Raw genomic sequence first — 18,656 nt, forward strand, 5'->3', positions numbered from 1 at the left:
GTGCCATCCTTCTAAAGAAGCCTTCAGTATATTTTAATTGATATATTTATGGCAGATATGTGAACACAACCCACCGTGGTGGTGTAGTTGCTTTGGCATTGCGCTGGTAAGCCTGAGAGCGCAGGATCAAATCCGGGCCGCGAGGGCCGTAGTTCAAAGGGGGCAGAATGCAAATACGCCCATGTGCTGTGCATTGGGTGCACTTTAAAGAACCCCAGGTGGTCAAAATTAATCCAGAGTCCCACACTACAGCGTTCCTCATAATCATATGGTTTTGGCTCGTAAAACCATAGAATTAAATTTTTTCATGTCAGCACAAAAGTGTTGGAACTCATTCGCAAGTATCAATTTTAATTTTGAGGCTCTTTTTTTTTCTGTGAAATATGTAAAAAAAAATGGCTGACCCAGCTTTCCTCCTGCACGCTGCAGCATTGGTGCTCAAACATGCTGTGAAGCAACTGAACGCACTCCCCGCCTAACCCAGAAGTTGCGCCACTTTGACAGTGTGTTTGTCTTTATATGACCATGCAATTCCTTTTAGGGGCCAAGCCTTGCATCTTGGCACACATTTTGACAGTGGGGAACGGATTGCCAAAGCCAAGTTGTCAATCGCAATGGACACTATCTGTTTCTTGTGCAAGGCCAAGGCAAACACAAGCATGAATGTAATAGCCACCCAAAAGAAAGACATGTCATATTAATGTCTGAAACGGTCCATTACCATAGCAAAATTAGTTGGGTCATTGCAAGCTTGAGAGCAGCCATTCTGTGGCACGCAAGCAGGGGTTATATTCTCTGGTGACCACTTTGGGAGATACTTTTACTTTCACAAGATTTCAGACTCGTCAGCGCCTAGGGTAATAGCGTTCTTGGGGCCCGGTGTCCAGCACACTGTTGTAGCACAGTGTCAAACACTGTCACTGTATCTCCAAAAGTGATCACCCGAAAGTAGCACCCCAGAAAGCTGGATCGGCTCTTCTTTATTTACAGAGGGCCTTTCTTCATGTGCAAAAAATGTCCACGTAAACGATAGCACACCGCAAACAATTGGAATTGATGTTTTCGAATGTGATCTAAGAGATAGCATTGACATATCTGCCATAATAAAAATAATTGAAAAGTAAATTAATAATTGCAGACTAATTAGGACATCGCCAAAATTACTGCATGCCTCTCCAGGGTACTGCTAATGGCATAGTTTCCTCCACATAGAAGGCTTTGCTTTTTTTTAAATAAATCTTGGTGCATGATAGCTAGGACACCCTGTATGTATCTACTTTCACAGTCGCATACGTCTAGGCTTTAGTCACAAAGAAACGAAACGAAAGTTGGCACCACTTTTAGTAGGTTTGACCAACATGGCTACTTCTGTCTTCATGGGGGTGATGGTGCGATTTGCTGCATGAAATAAAACTAATGGGATAGTAAATTGTAGTACATTGTGAAATTTAAAGCCACCAAAACCAAGTTGAGAGTACTTTTTTGTTTGCCTGTATTTAGAATTCTTCATTTGATTAATTTGTGTTACATCAAGATATGGCGAGTCAGGCTAGTTGGTTGAAGCCATGTTGAACAGAACTTAAAGTGCACCGGCACACAGATGAAAGTTACAGAAAAGCAGCAGCACAGCCCTGTCCTGTCTGCTTCTCTGTAAACTTTTTTCTTTGTGCCACCGTGCTTCAAGATCTGTCCTGTTTACTTGCTCTGATATTTTCTTTTTATTCTTGCACTTTACCTGTGTCGGGTGCAGATTAAAGGGCCCCTCACCAGGCCCCATAGCAAATTTTGGTTATACGCTGGGAGTTGTTACATGTCCTCTAGGGGGCGTTCTGCCGCAATAATTTCTCAAATCGGCTCGTTAATAGCCGAGATAGAAATATTTCAGCGCCGCAAACCCATGATTTCAGCAGGCGGGCTCTACTGCCAAGCAAGACGCTCTCTCCATTCGCCCCGTCTAGCCTCCGCAAGCGAAATTTCTTCCCTGCGTTGTCCCAAACCATATCTCGAGGATCGCCTGACGCATATGTCACAGGCCCCGCCTTCATTTAATTTTTTTTCTCCTCACTTTTATTCTCTTTTTTTTTTTTTCGCTATGCACTTTCACTGATGGCGTCGCGTACGAGCTGTTGTCTTGTTCGTGCAGCGCACGATTTTGCGCGCTGTGCACAAGAACACAGGACCAGTGGTATAATTCAGTGCTACATGAATACTGAGGCAAAATGAGTGGATTCCAGTGGAGTGGACTCACTGGAACACAGTAGAAAATGACATAGTTTTGGTACCTGCGCATGTGACTGCACGACTGTGGAAATAAGCAGACGAAGCGGAAGTACATCTTCTTGCTTGGGTGCGAAGTTAAACAAAAAAATGCGTAGACATTCCGTTTGTGTGTTTTATTATTTCTCTAAACTTAATTCGTCAATTCAAGCAACAGATCACACAAATAACAGATGTTGCTTTGAATAATACTTGAAGTCACGTGTCACCACGAGTGACTTCACACTGCGGACACGACTACGTAGGTGCAGGTACACGAGTATGTCACCGTCCAGCTTGGAGCGCGGTCGCCGCAAGGAGAAGGTAAAATGGCGTTCGGTTGGAAATTTCAGGCCTTTCCGCGGTGTGTAGCCATGTAATACTTTGCAAACACGATCGTTAGCGCCATTGTATGCTCTGTGCTTGTTAGCTGAAAATGGCCAGACCTGGTGAGGGGCCCTTTAAGCAAACAACTACCTGTTTCTGTGTTGTTCTTGTATATTCTATGTGTTATGTGCTGTTATGAACTTATGTTGCTTGTTTATGACCTCTTAATTTCTTTTTTCTTGTGTTCCCTTTATTGCAACTTTTCTATCCCATCTCTCCATTCTTTCTGTTATTTTTATCTTCTCCATGGCGGTGAGACAGTTCAGGTGTCCACAAAAAGGTGAGACAGTTGCAGTTCCCACAGCCTTTCTGTTTCTTTGTTCCTTTCCTAATGAATGCAATAAACTTCTACTGGTTGCACTCAACAGTTGTTGCAGGACCCCATTATTAATGTGTATTCTTCTATTTACCATGTTATTTCCCTATAAATTAATTTTACTTTTTTCATGCTATGCAGAAGGCTATTTCCAAATTCATTTCTCTAGCTTGTTCTTCTTCAGCAGCAAAACTGTTGTACAGCCTATTCCAATCAAGTAGCTGTTTTAATGTATAAATTGTTTTATTGATTGAAGCCAAAGGCTTTTTGAAGAGACCAAATTTATTGTAGGACTGTATAGTTTTACTTGCTGTATTTTTTCTTGGTCAATGGTTTTTTCATGGGTACTTTTACATTGGTGATATGCCAAAAAAGGATGTAACCACATTGAAAGTAATGGGATCTTTTGTGTTTTAGTATTGTGACCGCACAATCTCTGGGCAGCATGTTACACTCTCTGCACAAATTGTAAGATGGCTTGGTCACTTTTTAGATTGATCACCAACTCTACATAACAGAGTGAGCTCAGCTTATTTTCTTCGTATATTTAGAAAAGTACACATGAGGCCTTTTGGCAATGATCAAAGTGTGTTATCCATTTATTTGTTGGAATTGTTGTGTTTACGTAGTTGTGGCATTTCAGTCACTGTAATGTGCTAATCCCCCACTTCCCTCAAAAGTAAAAGTACTGCATAATCTTATCTTATTTGGTGTTAGCGTTATTAATTTTGAAGTACGAGTTCAGCATGTTAAGTCTCGTCAATGAGTGTCACTGTAGTGCGCACACTCAGTGTTGTTTGTCTACTGCCTAGCCTGTCAGTAACTTGCCGTGGTGATGGCACATAGTCATGGTGTGTATCTCTTATATCTCTGACACTGCACTGTTCTGTTCCACTCAACTCAAATTTTGTGACCTGAAATAATGACTCCAGTGCATCTGTGGTAAATTATGCTTGAAGAACGTTGCCCAAGTCAAGTGACAACAATAACTGTGCTACTGCCAAAAAGTTTGAAATCCTTGACCTAATTCATAGCAAATTAGCCTTTTCTGTGTCATTGACAAGTCTCACTCCTATGTGGATTCCATATTGCCTCCTGATTGCGATAAGCCTCACTCCTCAAGCCTCAAGCCAGCATTTCCTTTTTTTTTTTTTTAATTTGCATTGGACAACTAAGTTACAGAAACCTTCTGAAGAGGAAATATTTCACATCATTGGTTTAGGGGAAAATGGGCAGTGGGCTGGCTTCCTTTTGTTCACAAAGTGGCATCCACTTGTAGTGGCAAAGGTTTTCGTTTCCTTGTGGTGTACTCAAAGCATGTCATTGTCAGTGTATGTTCATTATCTAGTGAGAACTCGCACAGCAAACTGGCATTTGATTGCTATCCAAAGTTGAGCTTAGCTTAGATGAGAGCAGCAGAAGCTTAACTGAAGTTTCAGAAATGGTTGTGTGTGGACACTGCTGAATAAGAACACATGCTTTACTGGCTGCACTTGGCACATAATTGGCTGTACTGTTGTCAAGGCTAAAACACCATAATACAGGGGATAGGGAGCTAGACGAAGCAATAAAAAATATACTGAAGCAAGTTCAGTTCTTTGAACTGAATGACAGTGTTGTTGACTCTTCGCAAGTCAACAATAAGAATGGTACTGGCAAGAATCTGTGAATGCAAATTAGGAACAATAAACTGAACTCAGCCTAAAAAACTTCTTGGGAACAAATCAGAAAAAAAATTCTCAATTTTCACATTTCTTGCAAAAAACACAAGTACCATTCAGCCACAGGCAATGCTGATTGATTGACTTATTGTGTGCACTGACGTGCATCAAAGACAAGGAACAGAACTGCTCATTTTCAGTCATGCAGTTGTTGTTAATGTCGTGTCATTGGCACTGTGAAGTTGAAATCCATGCTAGAGCAGTTGGCATTCTTTGCTAGCTTAGCAGGCTTGGAAGTTTTCATATTCTATTTTCTGAATTTTGCTGCAGCAAGCAAGGCTCCAGCCCTGGAGATGGAAACTCCCTAAACAACCAAACACAAAAATTTTCTCCAAGATGCCATGTCACTTTGCTCATTTGGCTTGCATGACTTGAACCAGTTATCTGGTTTAGAAAAGTATCCCCTCTTAAGTGGGCTTACCCATCCCCTGGGCTTCGTGATTAAACACATTGTACAGGTAGAATGGAGCTGTAATATTTTCTGTGAGTATTTGTAGTTGTAAACAGCATGTAGAGCTAACATAAAGATTATTTCCCCTCCTTGCAAAAAGAAGGCTTACCTTCTTTATTTCTGGAACTTCTCGCCGGCATATCAGGCCACAGTATCCCGTAGCCCAAATTAGCCACTTCTGTGTCGGTCTCGGGGAGCTCTCACAGGAAACCACATCAACAGGCACTCGCCAACCATTAGTGAAGGGTTCTAAGAGTAGCCTCTGATTTTAGGTGTTGGTGGGGGGCCTTACCCATCATAGCACCCCCTCTTCAGATTTTGCAGCTGGTGCTAATGGCAGTGACCTGAAATAAAACTTGCCATGAGCGTGCCATGAAAAGAAAAAAACAGTCAGAAAAAAACTTCAAGCTATGTGGCATAGGCACAATAAGCAGCACTTGCTGCAGTGTCACCCCTGCTGAAGGGAACTGATAAGTTGAGAGGGAATGGGGAAAGGGAACATTAGACCATTAATATCTCTATTCGTATTAGGTCTTTTTCTAAAATTGTTTTGGGAGTAGATTTCCTGAAATATGTAGCACTTGTTCCATGTTCTGCAGGTTTTAGGAAAAGCAAATAAGAAGGTTAATTAATCACAGTTGTAGCTACAGCTAATTACATTTTCAGACAGCACACTGCATTGTGAAATTCACCGTTCCACTGCTCAGCTCTTTTTGAGTCTGGAAAAAATCTGGTGCCATGCTCAGTTGCAGAGCATAGTTTCTGATCATCTGCTCCTTTCACTGAGTTCTGTTTCATACAAAACACTTAAAAACTCATGAACACATTTGAGCAGTCACAGGTCACAAAATTTGCATTGTTACTTTTTTTTTTAATTTCTTCTTTCTTCTTGACATGAATAACGTTGGTAGGTTCTAGCTACTTTTCTTGCATAAGAATTGCTTTGAACTGTTGTCAAGCTTCTTTATTTAACGAATGTTTACTCACTCCTCATATTTTTTAAAAGCTTGCTTGTGGATGGCAATGGATGTCTGAAATTTTTGTCGGGCAGCTGTCCAATCATTAAAAATGCCTTAGGCTAAAGCTAAATACCTGGCTCCTTGTGGTGTGTCTTCTAGGCACATGGTTGAAGCAAGGCAACAGGCTAATTGAAAACACCAGATGTGGATAGCAAAAAAAAAAAAAAAACAATTTTTACCTTGGTGCTCTCCAAAGACTGTGTCACGGACATTTAATCTTTTATTGCTCATGTATTGAATATTGTCAGAGCATACTTGCTTTGTTTTTCTTCTAACCACAGTTAACCACAGTGTCTGGCTTGTCAAAAGTCCAGTTTTGTGGCCAGAATGTTTTGAAGTTACATTGTAAGAAATGCCCTGGAAACATTTATTGCTCATTACATCATACAAGCATTTGAGGGTAAAGTCTACTGTTTTCTGTGGCTTCTATTCTGAACTGTTCCAAATTTTGGAGTCGCCCTATGGTGCACTTGAAATAATGTTCAGCTAGGAATATTTACCACTTCTTTGACACACAGAATGCTATGTAAAAATATTGCACTAGATCAAACTTTGTTGACTACAGTTATGGCAGAGCTTTTGCTTTTGGCTGTACCAAATAATTGCAGTTGTGATTGAATGACTTGTTATAGTGCTTGCTAGTGATAACTAGATATTTTCAGTGCAATATAATATTTGGTGGTAACTTTCAGGATCATCGTAGCAAATGGAGTTATTTGCTCATATTAGAGTTTGTATTAGCAGAGGAGTATTACAATATAGCCTGCTTGTTTCCATAGATATGTATTTTACCTGTTTATCAAAATGTTCACATTAACTTCTCAGCAAATATTGTCCTTATAAATAGATGCTGCAGTTGGAGAACAAAATTTACCCTGTGTTGGGATTTTTAAAGATCACTTTGAACTTCTTTTTCCGAAGTTTCGTTGCTTAAGTAAATGTAGATTTTTTTTTTTCAGTATCAACTGCAGTGTACGCAGTTTGAGCAGCTAAAAAAACTGCATTTACAGGAGCACTGCTTGAATATTCTAGCTTTATCTGCAGGTATTAGATGTCATCCGGCCACGGCGGCTGCACTTCGATCGGGGCGAAATGTGAAAATGCCCGTGTACTTGGATTTAGGTGCACGTTAAAGAACCCCAGGTGGTCGAAATTTCCGGAGCCCTCCACTACGGCGTGCCTCATAATCAGAAAGTGGTTTTGGCACGTAAAACCCAATAATTTTAGGTATTAGATGTTATATGATAGGTCTATGTAAGCTATGTAAATTATAAGGATGCAGTTAAAAGCATTACAATATAACTTCCACTAAGCCTTCTGAGCACAAATGTAAGGTTGATTAGAGACATCCTCTGCTTAGCAACATGTATGTTCATGCTTAGCTGACTAAAAATCAAGAAGTGCTCTTGTTTTTCAGAAATTCACATCATAAACGTGTGTTCCTTTTTATGAAAATGTGCATGAAGCCTGCTGCTGATAAACACTTTGCCTGAAGTAGCAAACATCAAGTGCTTGATGCTAAAACTGATGGTCATTTCCATTCAACAATACTTGCTGTGTGTTTTCTGCATTGTTAAATTGACCATATCTTTTGCATCCTGCTACAAAACTCAACCAGCTTGCTGGGGACCAAGTTAGCATGTAAGCCTTTGAGCAGTCAGCAGCACACTGCTGCCATAATAAATAATTTCGTGACCCAAATGAATGTGTTGTGCTCGTTTTCTTACCCACCTGCTCTGAAGCAGTTTGAAATTATAAAATGTGAAAAAAAATGAATGCCTGAAATTGGATTGGATATTGAGACATTCTGAAAAGTGAGCCCTGCTGTCAGCCACAGTTTGCTCATTGTGTTGTGTGAATGCAGTGTTCGTGCACCTCCTTGAAAGCCTTGAAAATCCTTTTATTTGGAAAGAGATTCAAAGGCCCTTGAAACTCATTGAAATACATGTGCTCTTTGAATTCCTTGAAAACGAGTTGGGTGTGACTTTGAACATTCAGATTTCCAATCCTAGATATTTGACGGGGGGGAGGGGGGGCAAGGAGGAGAGAGTACCATGAAATTATTGCCATGTGGTGTGTCTGCAGCCACCAATAACATGCTTGTTTATATCGGCTTTGCCATCGTGGAGCTAGGCAAAGCCAAGTGAAGCGACCAAGCCTTGCCACCATTTTGCTGTTTTGCTAGTTGGTTTACATTGCAGCCATCATGGCTCCATTTTTGTGCCCTAGGCTCTAGAAATGCATGGCGGAAGGCAAGTTTCACTCACTTGGCTTTCAACATGAATATCATTGGGTGAAGCCAGACACTACTAACCATCATGCCAGAAGGCAGTTGACATCATTACAGTGGGAAAGTCAACTTAGAGAAGCAACCTGAAGAGCTTGAAGTGTTTGTCCAATTAGGCAGCTGCATAGCTGCAAGGAGATTTCACTATTTTTCAGCGTATGTGTACAAATAATGTTTGTTTCCCCCTCCTTGAATTTCGGCCTTTGGCATCTTTGAAATCCTTTAATTGTACTTGAATTTTGAGTCATGTTTTGTACGAATTCAGCAGTAATGTATGTGTGTTAAGTGGTGGAAAAGAAAAAGCTGAGTTGTATAATTGTAGTATCATCTGGTTTGACGCAAATGAATGTCCAGGCATGGGAACTCGGCAGTGTCGCTAGAGTAAATATTTAGACCCCCGATCCAACATGACAGCTTTATGTGGGCCTCGCGGCTAAACCTACCGATGTTGAATGTGTTTCATGTTTTCAGGAATGGCGTTCCACTCGATGGTCTATGCCAGGGATGCTAGTCTTTTGGATTCTTCTATACAAGAGACTGCATTCGCTAAGCATAGATTAGCCAGTGGGGCCCTCTGCTGAGACTGTCCGCAGCATAGAATCCCATCACGGTGGCCCAGTGGCTATGCGTTCTGCTGAGCATGAGGATTCGTTGGTCCTGAGGTGTGAAGTTGTAGTGACGCCCTCTCGTGAGGCATGTCACAGCCAAGGTTGACATATGTAGGGTGCCTTGATGCGCGCACCTGCATCGAGGCATCCTAGTGTTATGACAAAAGACACTGCGCTTCGCATAGCTTGGCTGATGTGCCCTACTGGACATTTCTCATAGTGCTTTCAAACTGAGGGAAGGTATTCACTACCAAATTAATGGTCCTGTACTTACTACAAGCCCGCACACTACTAATTGCAAGCTTTACAGATCCTGTCTCCTCATTTTAAAAAAATTCAATAAACTGTCACTTTTTGCATATATTGAAACATAATCCGCCTAACAGGCTTCTTGCACAAGAGAATCATCTGTTGAGAGAATAAGATCAAAACTATACTCGTGTTGTGCGCTGTCTGTACAAAAAAAAAATTAATTATAGGGTTTTACATGCCAAAACCACATTCTGATTATGAGGCACGCCGTAGTGGAGGACTCCGGAAATTTCGACCACCTGGGGTTCTTTAACGTGCACCTAAATCTAAGTACATGGGTGTTTTCGCATTTCGTCCCCGTCGAAATGCGGCCGCCATGGCCGGGATTCGATCCCGTGACCTCGTGCTCAGCAGCCCAACACCATAGCCACTGAGCAACCACGGTGGGTTGTGCAAACAAAACCAATGATGACTCAATGCAGTGATCACACGGACTCACAGTGAGTGACAGCGTGTGTGTTTATGTACGGCAGTGTGCGAATGTTTCAATTTCACTGCTGGCGGTACTGGCGGTATGTTTGTTTGCTTCTCTTTTGTCTTTGTTGTTTCGAACAAATGTTTTAAAGGTCATACTAGTATTGGTTTCTACTAGTATTGAGTTGTGAAGAACATACTGTCAGAGCGAGAAAATTTGATGGAAGGTAGAGAAATTTGCATTTCTAAGCAAGCTGTCTGCACCTTCACAATGCTCATGTTGTAAGTGGTCATGCGATCGCTCGCTTGATATTTGATTCTTGGCGCAGAGAGAAAACTCTCAGTACCTGCCACGTTTGACTTCGCCGTTATGGAAAGTGAAGTTGCTGGAGTATGTTAACTGCACTTGCGTGGCAATTAAGGACGTAGCGCTGACCTGCGTGCTTATCGAAGGTAAACATCGCGTGATATTTGGTGCTAGTGATCGCTTAACGCTCTGTTCTTGCTGCAGATGGCGTACTTAAGCCCGACTGCCATTGCTCGTGATTGCCTATGCAGTGCTGGTGGTAGAGAACCGTCGTAAATGCGGCCACTCCTTGTGCAGCTGAGGCGGATAAAGTTTGCACGTCAGTCTCATCCCATACATTCAAGTCTGTTGCTCAGTTCTTGTAGTTCACGACAGAGCACGTATTCCCTCTACTCTTCCATAATTGAAGTAAATAATCCTAAGCGACTCCTGGCCTCCCGGCGGAACGTTGCGGGAGCGGCGATGCGGCGGCTGATGCATGCTTGCTAACAATTCAGAAGGCGTTCAATGGCGACAGGTGTGTGGCGGCCCCTAGTGCACGGTGCGCATACTGCTCGATGTAAAAGAAAACGAGGTCAAGAAGCCAAGGAAAGCATAAGGGAAGTTAAATGCGGTTTTTGATGAAATGTAGAAATAAAAATTTAGGAGGGGCCAGCAGACTTGTGCTATGTTGCAGAAACACAACCCAATTTTCAGTGAAGCTGTTTCTTTCAAGCAGTTGCACTGAGAATTTCAGTCTCCTGTGATTCAAGGACATGTTTGTTGCCGCAAATTAAGACACACACAGAAGAAAAATGTAGATGACGGAGGCTCGCGATATTGAAAATGAGAAAAAAGATCACCGCGCAAGCACTCCGTACAGATGGTTAACCCGCGAAATTGAAACATGCAGCCCCGGTGTTAATCACTGGGTTAATCCCGATGGCTCATTAAATGACACCTTGGTAGGTTGCCGGATCCTCGGTACCCAATTGCTGCTTGCGCTCGGCTGCACAAGCCTGGTCTTGTGCCCGGGCTGCAGCATCGACACGCCGTAGGCGACCTCGTTCCCGGTCCTGCTCGCGGCATTGCTGTTCGAAAGCTGCCTGCTCCTCAGGAGTACGTATGACGCGTGGCCTGCCCATTTCGGAGCCGGATAGAAACTGCTGCGTGCGCGCTCGTCTGTGACGAAGAGCAATGGCATCACTACTGGCACTGCCAATCGCATGCCTCTCTTTTTTTTCACGCATGCGGTTGCGCCGGAGGAGTTTTCGGCGTACAGGCGACAGACGGACGGATGGAGGAGTCGGCTAGCCATATACAGCTTCGCTGTAAAAGTCATGCGAATCGTACGCACTCTGGGAATCGATGAAAGCGAAGCTTTCTGAGCTGCTTGCCTGCTTGCTTTGACAATAATTAGTGGTGATGTTGAAGGCGAATGTTTAATTTACCGTTTAGCACAACATGAGTTCAGTTCAGTTCAGTGTATTACCTTAAAAGTCCTCCGTAGGGGCATTACATAAGGGGTGGGTTTTTATAAGATAGCGAAACATCGTCAGAAATAATTATTCAACAAAATGGTCGGTTACAAGTTCTGTGAACGAAGATGGACAAGTCGTATTAGCGATGTTGGCGGGAAGGCCGTTCGAATCTGTGGCGGTACGGAAGAAAAAGGAGGCTGCGAAGGTGGTTGTCCGTGCACGTGGGCGCGCCACTTGAAATGGATGGCTGGTGCGATGAGATGCGTGCTGCTGCTGTGATGTAAGACTCTTGATTAAGGGAAGAAAAGAAGAACGTGTGGTACAGGGAAAGACTGGAAATGCGACGTCGACATGAAAGTATTGACAAGCCGGATTCTGGTTTCAGTGATGAAACGCTGACGTCATATGAATATGAGGTATGAATGAATCTAACAGCACGATTTTGAACTGATTCTAATGCGTCGGTGAGATATACTTGATGCGGGTTCCATATGGCTGACGCGTATTCCAGTTTCGGCCTGACAAGGGACTTATATGCTAGTAATTTTAAATCTGATGGGACCTGCCATAGATTCCGTTTTAGAAAACCTAAGGTTTTGTTAGCTGCAGAGATAATGCTAGTGACGTGCGTGCCAAGACAAATCGTGAGACAGGTTTACACCTAGATATTTATAGGATTGTACTGATTCTAATGGTGTGGTATTAATTGAATATGGGAAGAAGGAAGGGTTGTGACAGCGGGAGAAGGACACGAATTTACATTTCTTGGTGTTAAGGGTCATCAGCAAATTGCTGCACCATTCTAAAACACTGTTCAGATCATTTTGGAGTGCAGTATGGTCAGATGAGTTATTCATAGAGCGGTAGATGACGCAGTTATCTGCAAACATGCGTATATTACAGGAGACACACTGAGGTAAGTCATTAATATATATTAAAAATAACAGGGGACCAAAAACAGTTCCTTCGGGCACGCCAGAGGTTACTGGGAGGGGACTTGATAGGCTACCATTGATTAAAACCATTTGTGTGCGATTAGACAAAAATTCACTTATCCAGTTAGAACGTTAGGGTCCAAGTTCAACAGTTGAAGTTTTAGTAGCAAACGTTAGTGGGATACTTTATCAAATGCCTTTGCAAAATCTAAAAAGATTGCGTCAGTTTGTACATTGATGTCAAGGTTAGTATGCAAGTCATGAACGAAAATAGCTAATTGAGTTTCGCAATAGAAACCTTTGCGAAAACCATGTTGTGAAGGGTGAAAAAGTTATTACTGTCCAAGAAGGCAATGATTTGAGAGTAGATGACGTGTTACATGATTTTGCACGGCACGCTTGTTAGCGAGATGGGTCGATAATTTAATGGAGAATTGCTGTTACCTGTTTTGTAACAGTAATTGTGCGCTGCCCAAACGTGTTGTGCGCTGCCCAAACTACTCCCGTTTGTAGGAATAGCGGGCACGCTAAAAGTCTACTCGTGTCCGTTATTCGGGTAAGTGCAAGCGGACTGGGCCTCGCCGTTTGACCGTGCCGTTTTACGGGATGAGCAGAAGCGCAAACGTAAATGGCCTGCACGGTGCAGCCACCTGGTGGCGAGAGCTCAACCAAACACAGTAGCTGTAACGCAGTCTATGCTACTTTGCTGCTGGTGTAAATTTTTTTATGCCTCCACCCATCCGTCGAAACGCCCATCTCGCCGGTGGTTACCGGAATACCGCACGCGCTCGGCGCTGCGACAGAATGCTCGCGACTAGACCGTATTCTAGTACACTCGCATCGCTTCGCTGCTCGCTGCTTCAGTAGCTCTCCTTTGGGGTCAACTGCCAAGCGTCTGGCGGGGAGGTTGGAAAGGCTTCGAGCGCTTGCTCCTAGACAACCGGAAGTAGACGACACGACGTGCCATCATGCCATCATGACGCAGAGCCAGTGAAGGCGGAGCTTAGCTCGGATCACTCGGCGAACGAGTTGAGGAGAAAATACATGGCTATGGAGGAGGGTAACTTGTAATCGTCCGTAGCTCTCTCAATGTGAGACGCTTCACACAAATTGTGGTGCGAATGATCAACTGTAGCTGTACCCTACGCGTCTACAAAATTTGTCCGAACCGTTTCAAGGGCCTTTTATACTTTACCTCGCGTGCACCACTGCTGTTTATCTGTGTAGTACACATGACAAACGGGGAAATGTCTGCTTGAGGCGTTGTTGTGCGCCGTACTTCATGACCTCAGATATTGAGCGTATTCAGTGCCTCAGGACATGGCATATCGCATCGTGGCAGAAGTATTAAATTATGGGGCGGTACGTGCCAAAACCACAATCGGATAATGAAGCACGCCGTTGTGGCGAACTCCGGATTAATTTTGACACCGTGGTGTTCTTTAACATGTCGAAATCTCAGTGCGCGAGCGCTTTTTATTTCGCCCCCGTCGAAATGCGGCTGCCACGGTCGAGATCAAACCCACAACCTCGAGCAGTGCCGTAGCCGCAGAGCTACCGCGGCGCACACAGAAGTGTTGATTTTACGTACGACCGCTTCCGTTGTGTCGCCTAGACCCTACGGTACTCTTTAATGCGGCTCTGCTTCTGCACTCCCTGCGTAAGTTGTCCGCTTGACATATTTGCATGGTGTTTACTTTTCACAAGTAACAGAAACGTACCTTACCGTGCCTTGAACTTAAATTTATCCCGTTTGCCCGCAACTGCTTTCGTGTCTACAATAGTAGCGTTTCCTAGCCTCCTCACGTACTTTTCCCTACCCACCCCCCCAACCCAAATCCCCACCCTGTATGGGAAATGCGAGCGAAGAGGGGCAAGGCAGTTCACTCGTTTTGCGACTGGCACGTTAGTAGGAAGGTAAGCGCTGCACTTTCTGCAATGCTTTTGCGGAGGGTCACGGATAATTACAGCTGTCAAGAGGCTAATGTGGTGACGCCCAGGGAGCTCCAGAGGGCACTGTGCACATTCGCGGTGCAAAGGTCCAGACGAGTTTCTCGTGTTGCCTTTACTCTCTGCCTTTACTCCTGTAATCTATGCACACGCTCTGAAACAGCCCCCGACGCGGTGTACCAGATAGCAGCATCAGCAGCAGTGGGAAAGTCGAAGGAAGAGGAAAAAAATAAAAAAGCTTCGCTTTAGTAAGAAACAGGGAAATGAAAGTGGACGACAAGCTAGACAGCTTGCCGCCATGATGGGAGCTGGACCCACTTCTTAGAGTTGGGTTCCCCATGCCGTCGGTTTTGGTTCTTCACAATTGGGGGCTTGAAAGCCGGGATTGCGAATGCGGCTAGAAATGAGAGCGAGACAGCTAGACTATGGATTGACGTGGCTGTGCGCGTCGTCTGGAGGTTCGCGAGGCAGGAGGAGTTTATTTCGGCTCCATTCGGACCTTGCTCTGCAGCAAGACTGCCGAAGGTTCGCAAGGCTGGGATGCTCATGGAGATACGCGAAGCACATCTTGTTAGCCCAGCCCTTGAGCAGCCCATGATCAGTTCAACCATCAGACTTTCACGTGGACTATAACTTCGAAGCTCGCAGGACCAGGATGATGAATTTTTGCGGCTACCCCCGTCCTGTAGGCCTAGCCCTTGAAGTCACCGACTGTGCACCTTCCGATCTGCTTGGCCTTCGTCACGGGGGCCACTACGAGATTCACGAGACCGGGATGTTGAGGTCATCCTGGCGGCGCTGCCCTTGGAGCAGCCAGCGCCATGCCAGCAGTATTGGAGATGACAGAAACCACGCGGATCGCCCTAGAATTACTCCTAGAATTAAGGCATAAACTGAAAAGCGTAGACAGAAGAATTCGTGACGTTATCGAGCTCTATAGATATACGATATTGAAAGCGACGTTTATACAGGTGAGGACTTCGAGATGGGAATCTGCCCAAAGCACAGAGGCTAAGCCCTGTATTCAGTATTAACAAACTAGAGTCGGCCAAAAAATAACACTAAAGTTAGAAGGAGTAATATTGCTACAGGAATCCCAAGTGTTTTCATTTCATTGATTTCATTTATTAATACTGTTAGCCCATTTTTTGGACCGTTACAGGGTGGAAAATATTTGTTGCAATGCAGAAAATGCATTGGCAATCACAGCCTTGTAGACATGTAGATGCAAAATAAAATTAATGTGCACAACCTGCGGCTCACAACAAAATACAAATGCGGTATTAGAAGCACACACAGCAACATCAATATTTCCAACTAGGTAAAATTCGCTACAAACGAGCTGTCGTGGTTAATTTGGCAGGTCAAGGTAAAGGTGTATAGATTTTTCAAATGAACTGACAGAGTCTGTTTGCGGTATGTGCTGTGGCAGCGAGTTCCATTCTTCAATTGTTCGTGGGAAGAATGAATATTTGGATGCGACCCGCCGTGGTTGCTCAGTGGCTATGGTGTTAGGCTGCTGAGCACGAGGTCGCGGGATCGAATCCCTGCCGTGGCGGCCGCATTTCGATGGAGGCGAAATGCGAAAACACCCATGTGCTTAGATTTAGGTGCACGTTAAAGATCCCCAGGTGGTCGAAATTTCCGGAGTCCTCCACTGCGGCGTGCCTCATAATCGGAAAGTGGTTTTGGCACGTAAAACCCCATAATTTGTTTTTAATATTTGAAAGTGTTGATCCGAGCTTGGAGGGGTGTAAGTTGTTGGTTGTGACTGTTCCTCAATGTTCGGGCCGAGCGCTGCGTTATGTACAGTCCGGTGTTTATGTTAAAGAAGTTACCCCGCAAAAGATAGAGGAACTTAAGTCTAACAACTCTTCTCCGCTCTAGCAGCTGAGGCAATTCAAGTTCTGACATCCCCGAGACTGAATCCGTGGACTTATATCTTGACAGAATAAATCTAACCGCCCTTCTTTGTACTTTTTCAATCCTTGCTATCTGGTTTTTCGTATGGGGAACCAGCGCTGGAGTTTTCGCGACGCCTGCAGCGCCGCCCTGGCGGTCAGAACGTGCACAATGCAGCCGCTCCCGCGGACGAAAATTGCTACTGGTAGTGGCGTTGCGTGCCCTGAAAGTCGAAGGAAAACAAAAGGACGCCGACGACACTGTTGCATATGCAAGTGCCACAACTACGTCGGTATGAGGGAGGATGTATCCTTCTGCGTCTTTCCATCTAAACCCTACGAACAAGAATAGAGGCGGCGTTGGATCCAAGCAGTCAGGCGAGCGGAGTAAGTTGCCCGTCTTGTCGCCCGGTCAAGCGGTGTCGGGCTGGTTTCTAAATCGAATTTCGCGTGTGTGCTTGGCTTATTCGACAGTTAAGACGGTAAGCCGTGGCAGACAGTACCAAACAGCAGAATCTGCAGTCGGCATTTCGTCGGAAACAAAATGAGCAATAGCATGCATCATCCGGCATATGTACCAACCATTTTTCCTTCGTAATACCACCGCCATGCCCCTTCCAACGCCACCGCACCAAGCGAAAGATACGAAAGGTAAATATTATCCGTTCATTGCCAAGAATTACGTGGGCGGGAAGCTGCCTTGTAATACGAGTTGTGTGCGCGTACTGCCGGCGCACGCGCGACTAAGCTGCCTATGTGTTTTTAAAAATGCGCATGCGGATGAGGTCTCGGCGCTGAGATGCATCCGCTAAATTTATGTAATTAATGCTAAACGTAGCCAGCGTTGTTACGGATCCAGCAGCGGAGCACTCAAACCTTTGCTTGCGCGAGTCAGCTGATGCGATAAAGCTTTCTTCTCCATTGACTGCTTTGGCGAAGTAATATTAGAATTTTTTATGTCTAGCGAGAGAAATATGGAATGTCTTCAGGCCAACTAATACTTCCGAAACTATAGCGCAGCACGACCGGAGCCGTAGGTGCTAGATTTGCGAGGCAGCTAGGCGCAACCGTTAAAGAAACACACTTGCTCGCCGCGACACACTGTGAAAAATATATAAAGCTCAAAAAGCTTCTTTCGTCATTTCTTCACTTGATGGCGCTAGCTTCTTTACAAAAACTGTCCACTTGGAGCGGCGCGAAAACGGAAACATACGAACTATAATACGGCCGCGCACGTGTGTCTCGCCTGGTTGGGAGGCTGGAATATGCCGCGTCTCGTCGCCAGGGCGGCGTGCAACGCACTCGTTTCGACGCGCCGCCTATCCAGCGCTGGTTCCCCATAGGGGTCCCACACGATACAGCGATATTCCAAAGTTGGTCTTACAAGTGTCAAATAGGCGGTTAGTTTCGCCGTCGTGGTTGCCTGCCCTAGTTTCCTGCGCAAAGTCCACATTTTTCTCTCGGCTGCACTGCATAAGCTATGAATGTGCCTATCCCAATTTAAATTTTCACTTATCGTTATGCCTAGATACTTGAAGTAGCTTACTTTCTGTAATTTGTGTCCTTCAATTTCGCATTCAAACGAAAGAATATCTTTAATTTTGTTTGTTATTCTTAAAATGACGTTTTGCTATGATTTATTTTCATTTTCCATTTGTGCACCAGTCATGGACACTACTTAATGCCGCGCTTAACGTAATTTGATCTTCTTTGGATGTTATATGTGAGTAAAGCAGGCAATCGTCTGCGAATAACCGAACCTTAACACCTGAGGAAACTTTTTCTGCAATATCGTTGATATAACACAGAAATAAGACGGGACCGAGCACGGAGCCCTGGGGAACACCTGATGAAACACTCAGAATGCCGGATTTCACGCTGTTGATTTCCACATACTGCGTTCTATTTTGAAGCGAAAAGCTTCACTACGCTAGTCAACACCGCGCTTCGCGCGAGCCGGCGTATGTCGGAATTGGCTCCGTACGCGTGTTCGGAGTCTGCGCAGGTGGCCACTGCCGCGCGCTATGCGTCGTCGTTTGACGTTCGCCGCAAGCGCGTGTTTATCGCGGAGGCCGACTATATAACCGCTTGTCAGAGAATAGGCGTGCGCATTCAACATGGAAGGAGAAGAGAGTGATACTACCGATACGGAGAGCTGTGTTTATGGCTGTACAGAAATCGCAAGACAATGTGCCCAACAATGATGAATAAAGAAGTTTAATAATCCTGCATAACTTATGGTATATATCATTGATAAGCAATTTGCACAACTACACAAGGCACACGTATAGCATAACCATAAGCTAACCAAAGCATATCCATAGGCTAAATC

At 44.4% G+C, this 18,656-nt stretch overlaps 1 protein-coding gene across 14 annotated transcripts in view; it reads left to right on the plus strand.

Moving 5' to 3' along the window:
- Positions 1–18,656, plus strand: part of vimar (visceral mesodermal armadillo-repeats) — a 386,590-nt gene that overhangs the window by 84,745 nt on the left and 283,189 nt on the right. The window contains exon 15 of one of the 14 annotated variants that reach the window (XM_075669789.1): positions 10,283–10,420. The exons of 11 other annotated variants lie outside the window; for them this stretch is intronic. In XM_075669789.1, coding sequence (XP_075525904.1) covers positions 10,283–10,317 — 35 coding nt within the window. In that variant the 3' untranslated portion in view covers positions 10,318–10,420. Of the gene's footprint in view, positions 1–2,904; positions 3,009–8,908; positions 9,111–10,282; positions 10,421–18,656 lie in introns of those variants that run through there. 2 more of the 14 variants (XM_075669756.1, XM_075669798.1) reach the window with 2 other exon arrangements.

This window comes from Dermacentor variabilis, chromosome 1 (assembly GCF_050947875.1).
Source record: "Dermacentor variabilis isolate Ectoservices chromosome 1, ASM5094787v1, whole genome shotgun sequence".
In the NCBI taxonomy this organism is placed as follows: Eukaryota; Metazoa; Arthropoda; class Arachnida; order Ixodida; family Ixodidae; genus Dermacentor; species Dermacentor variabilis.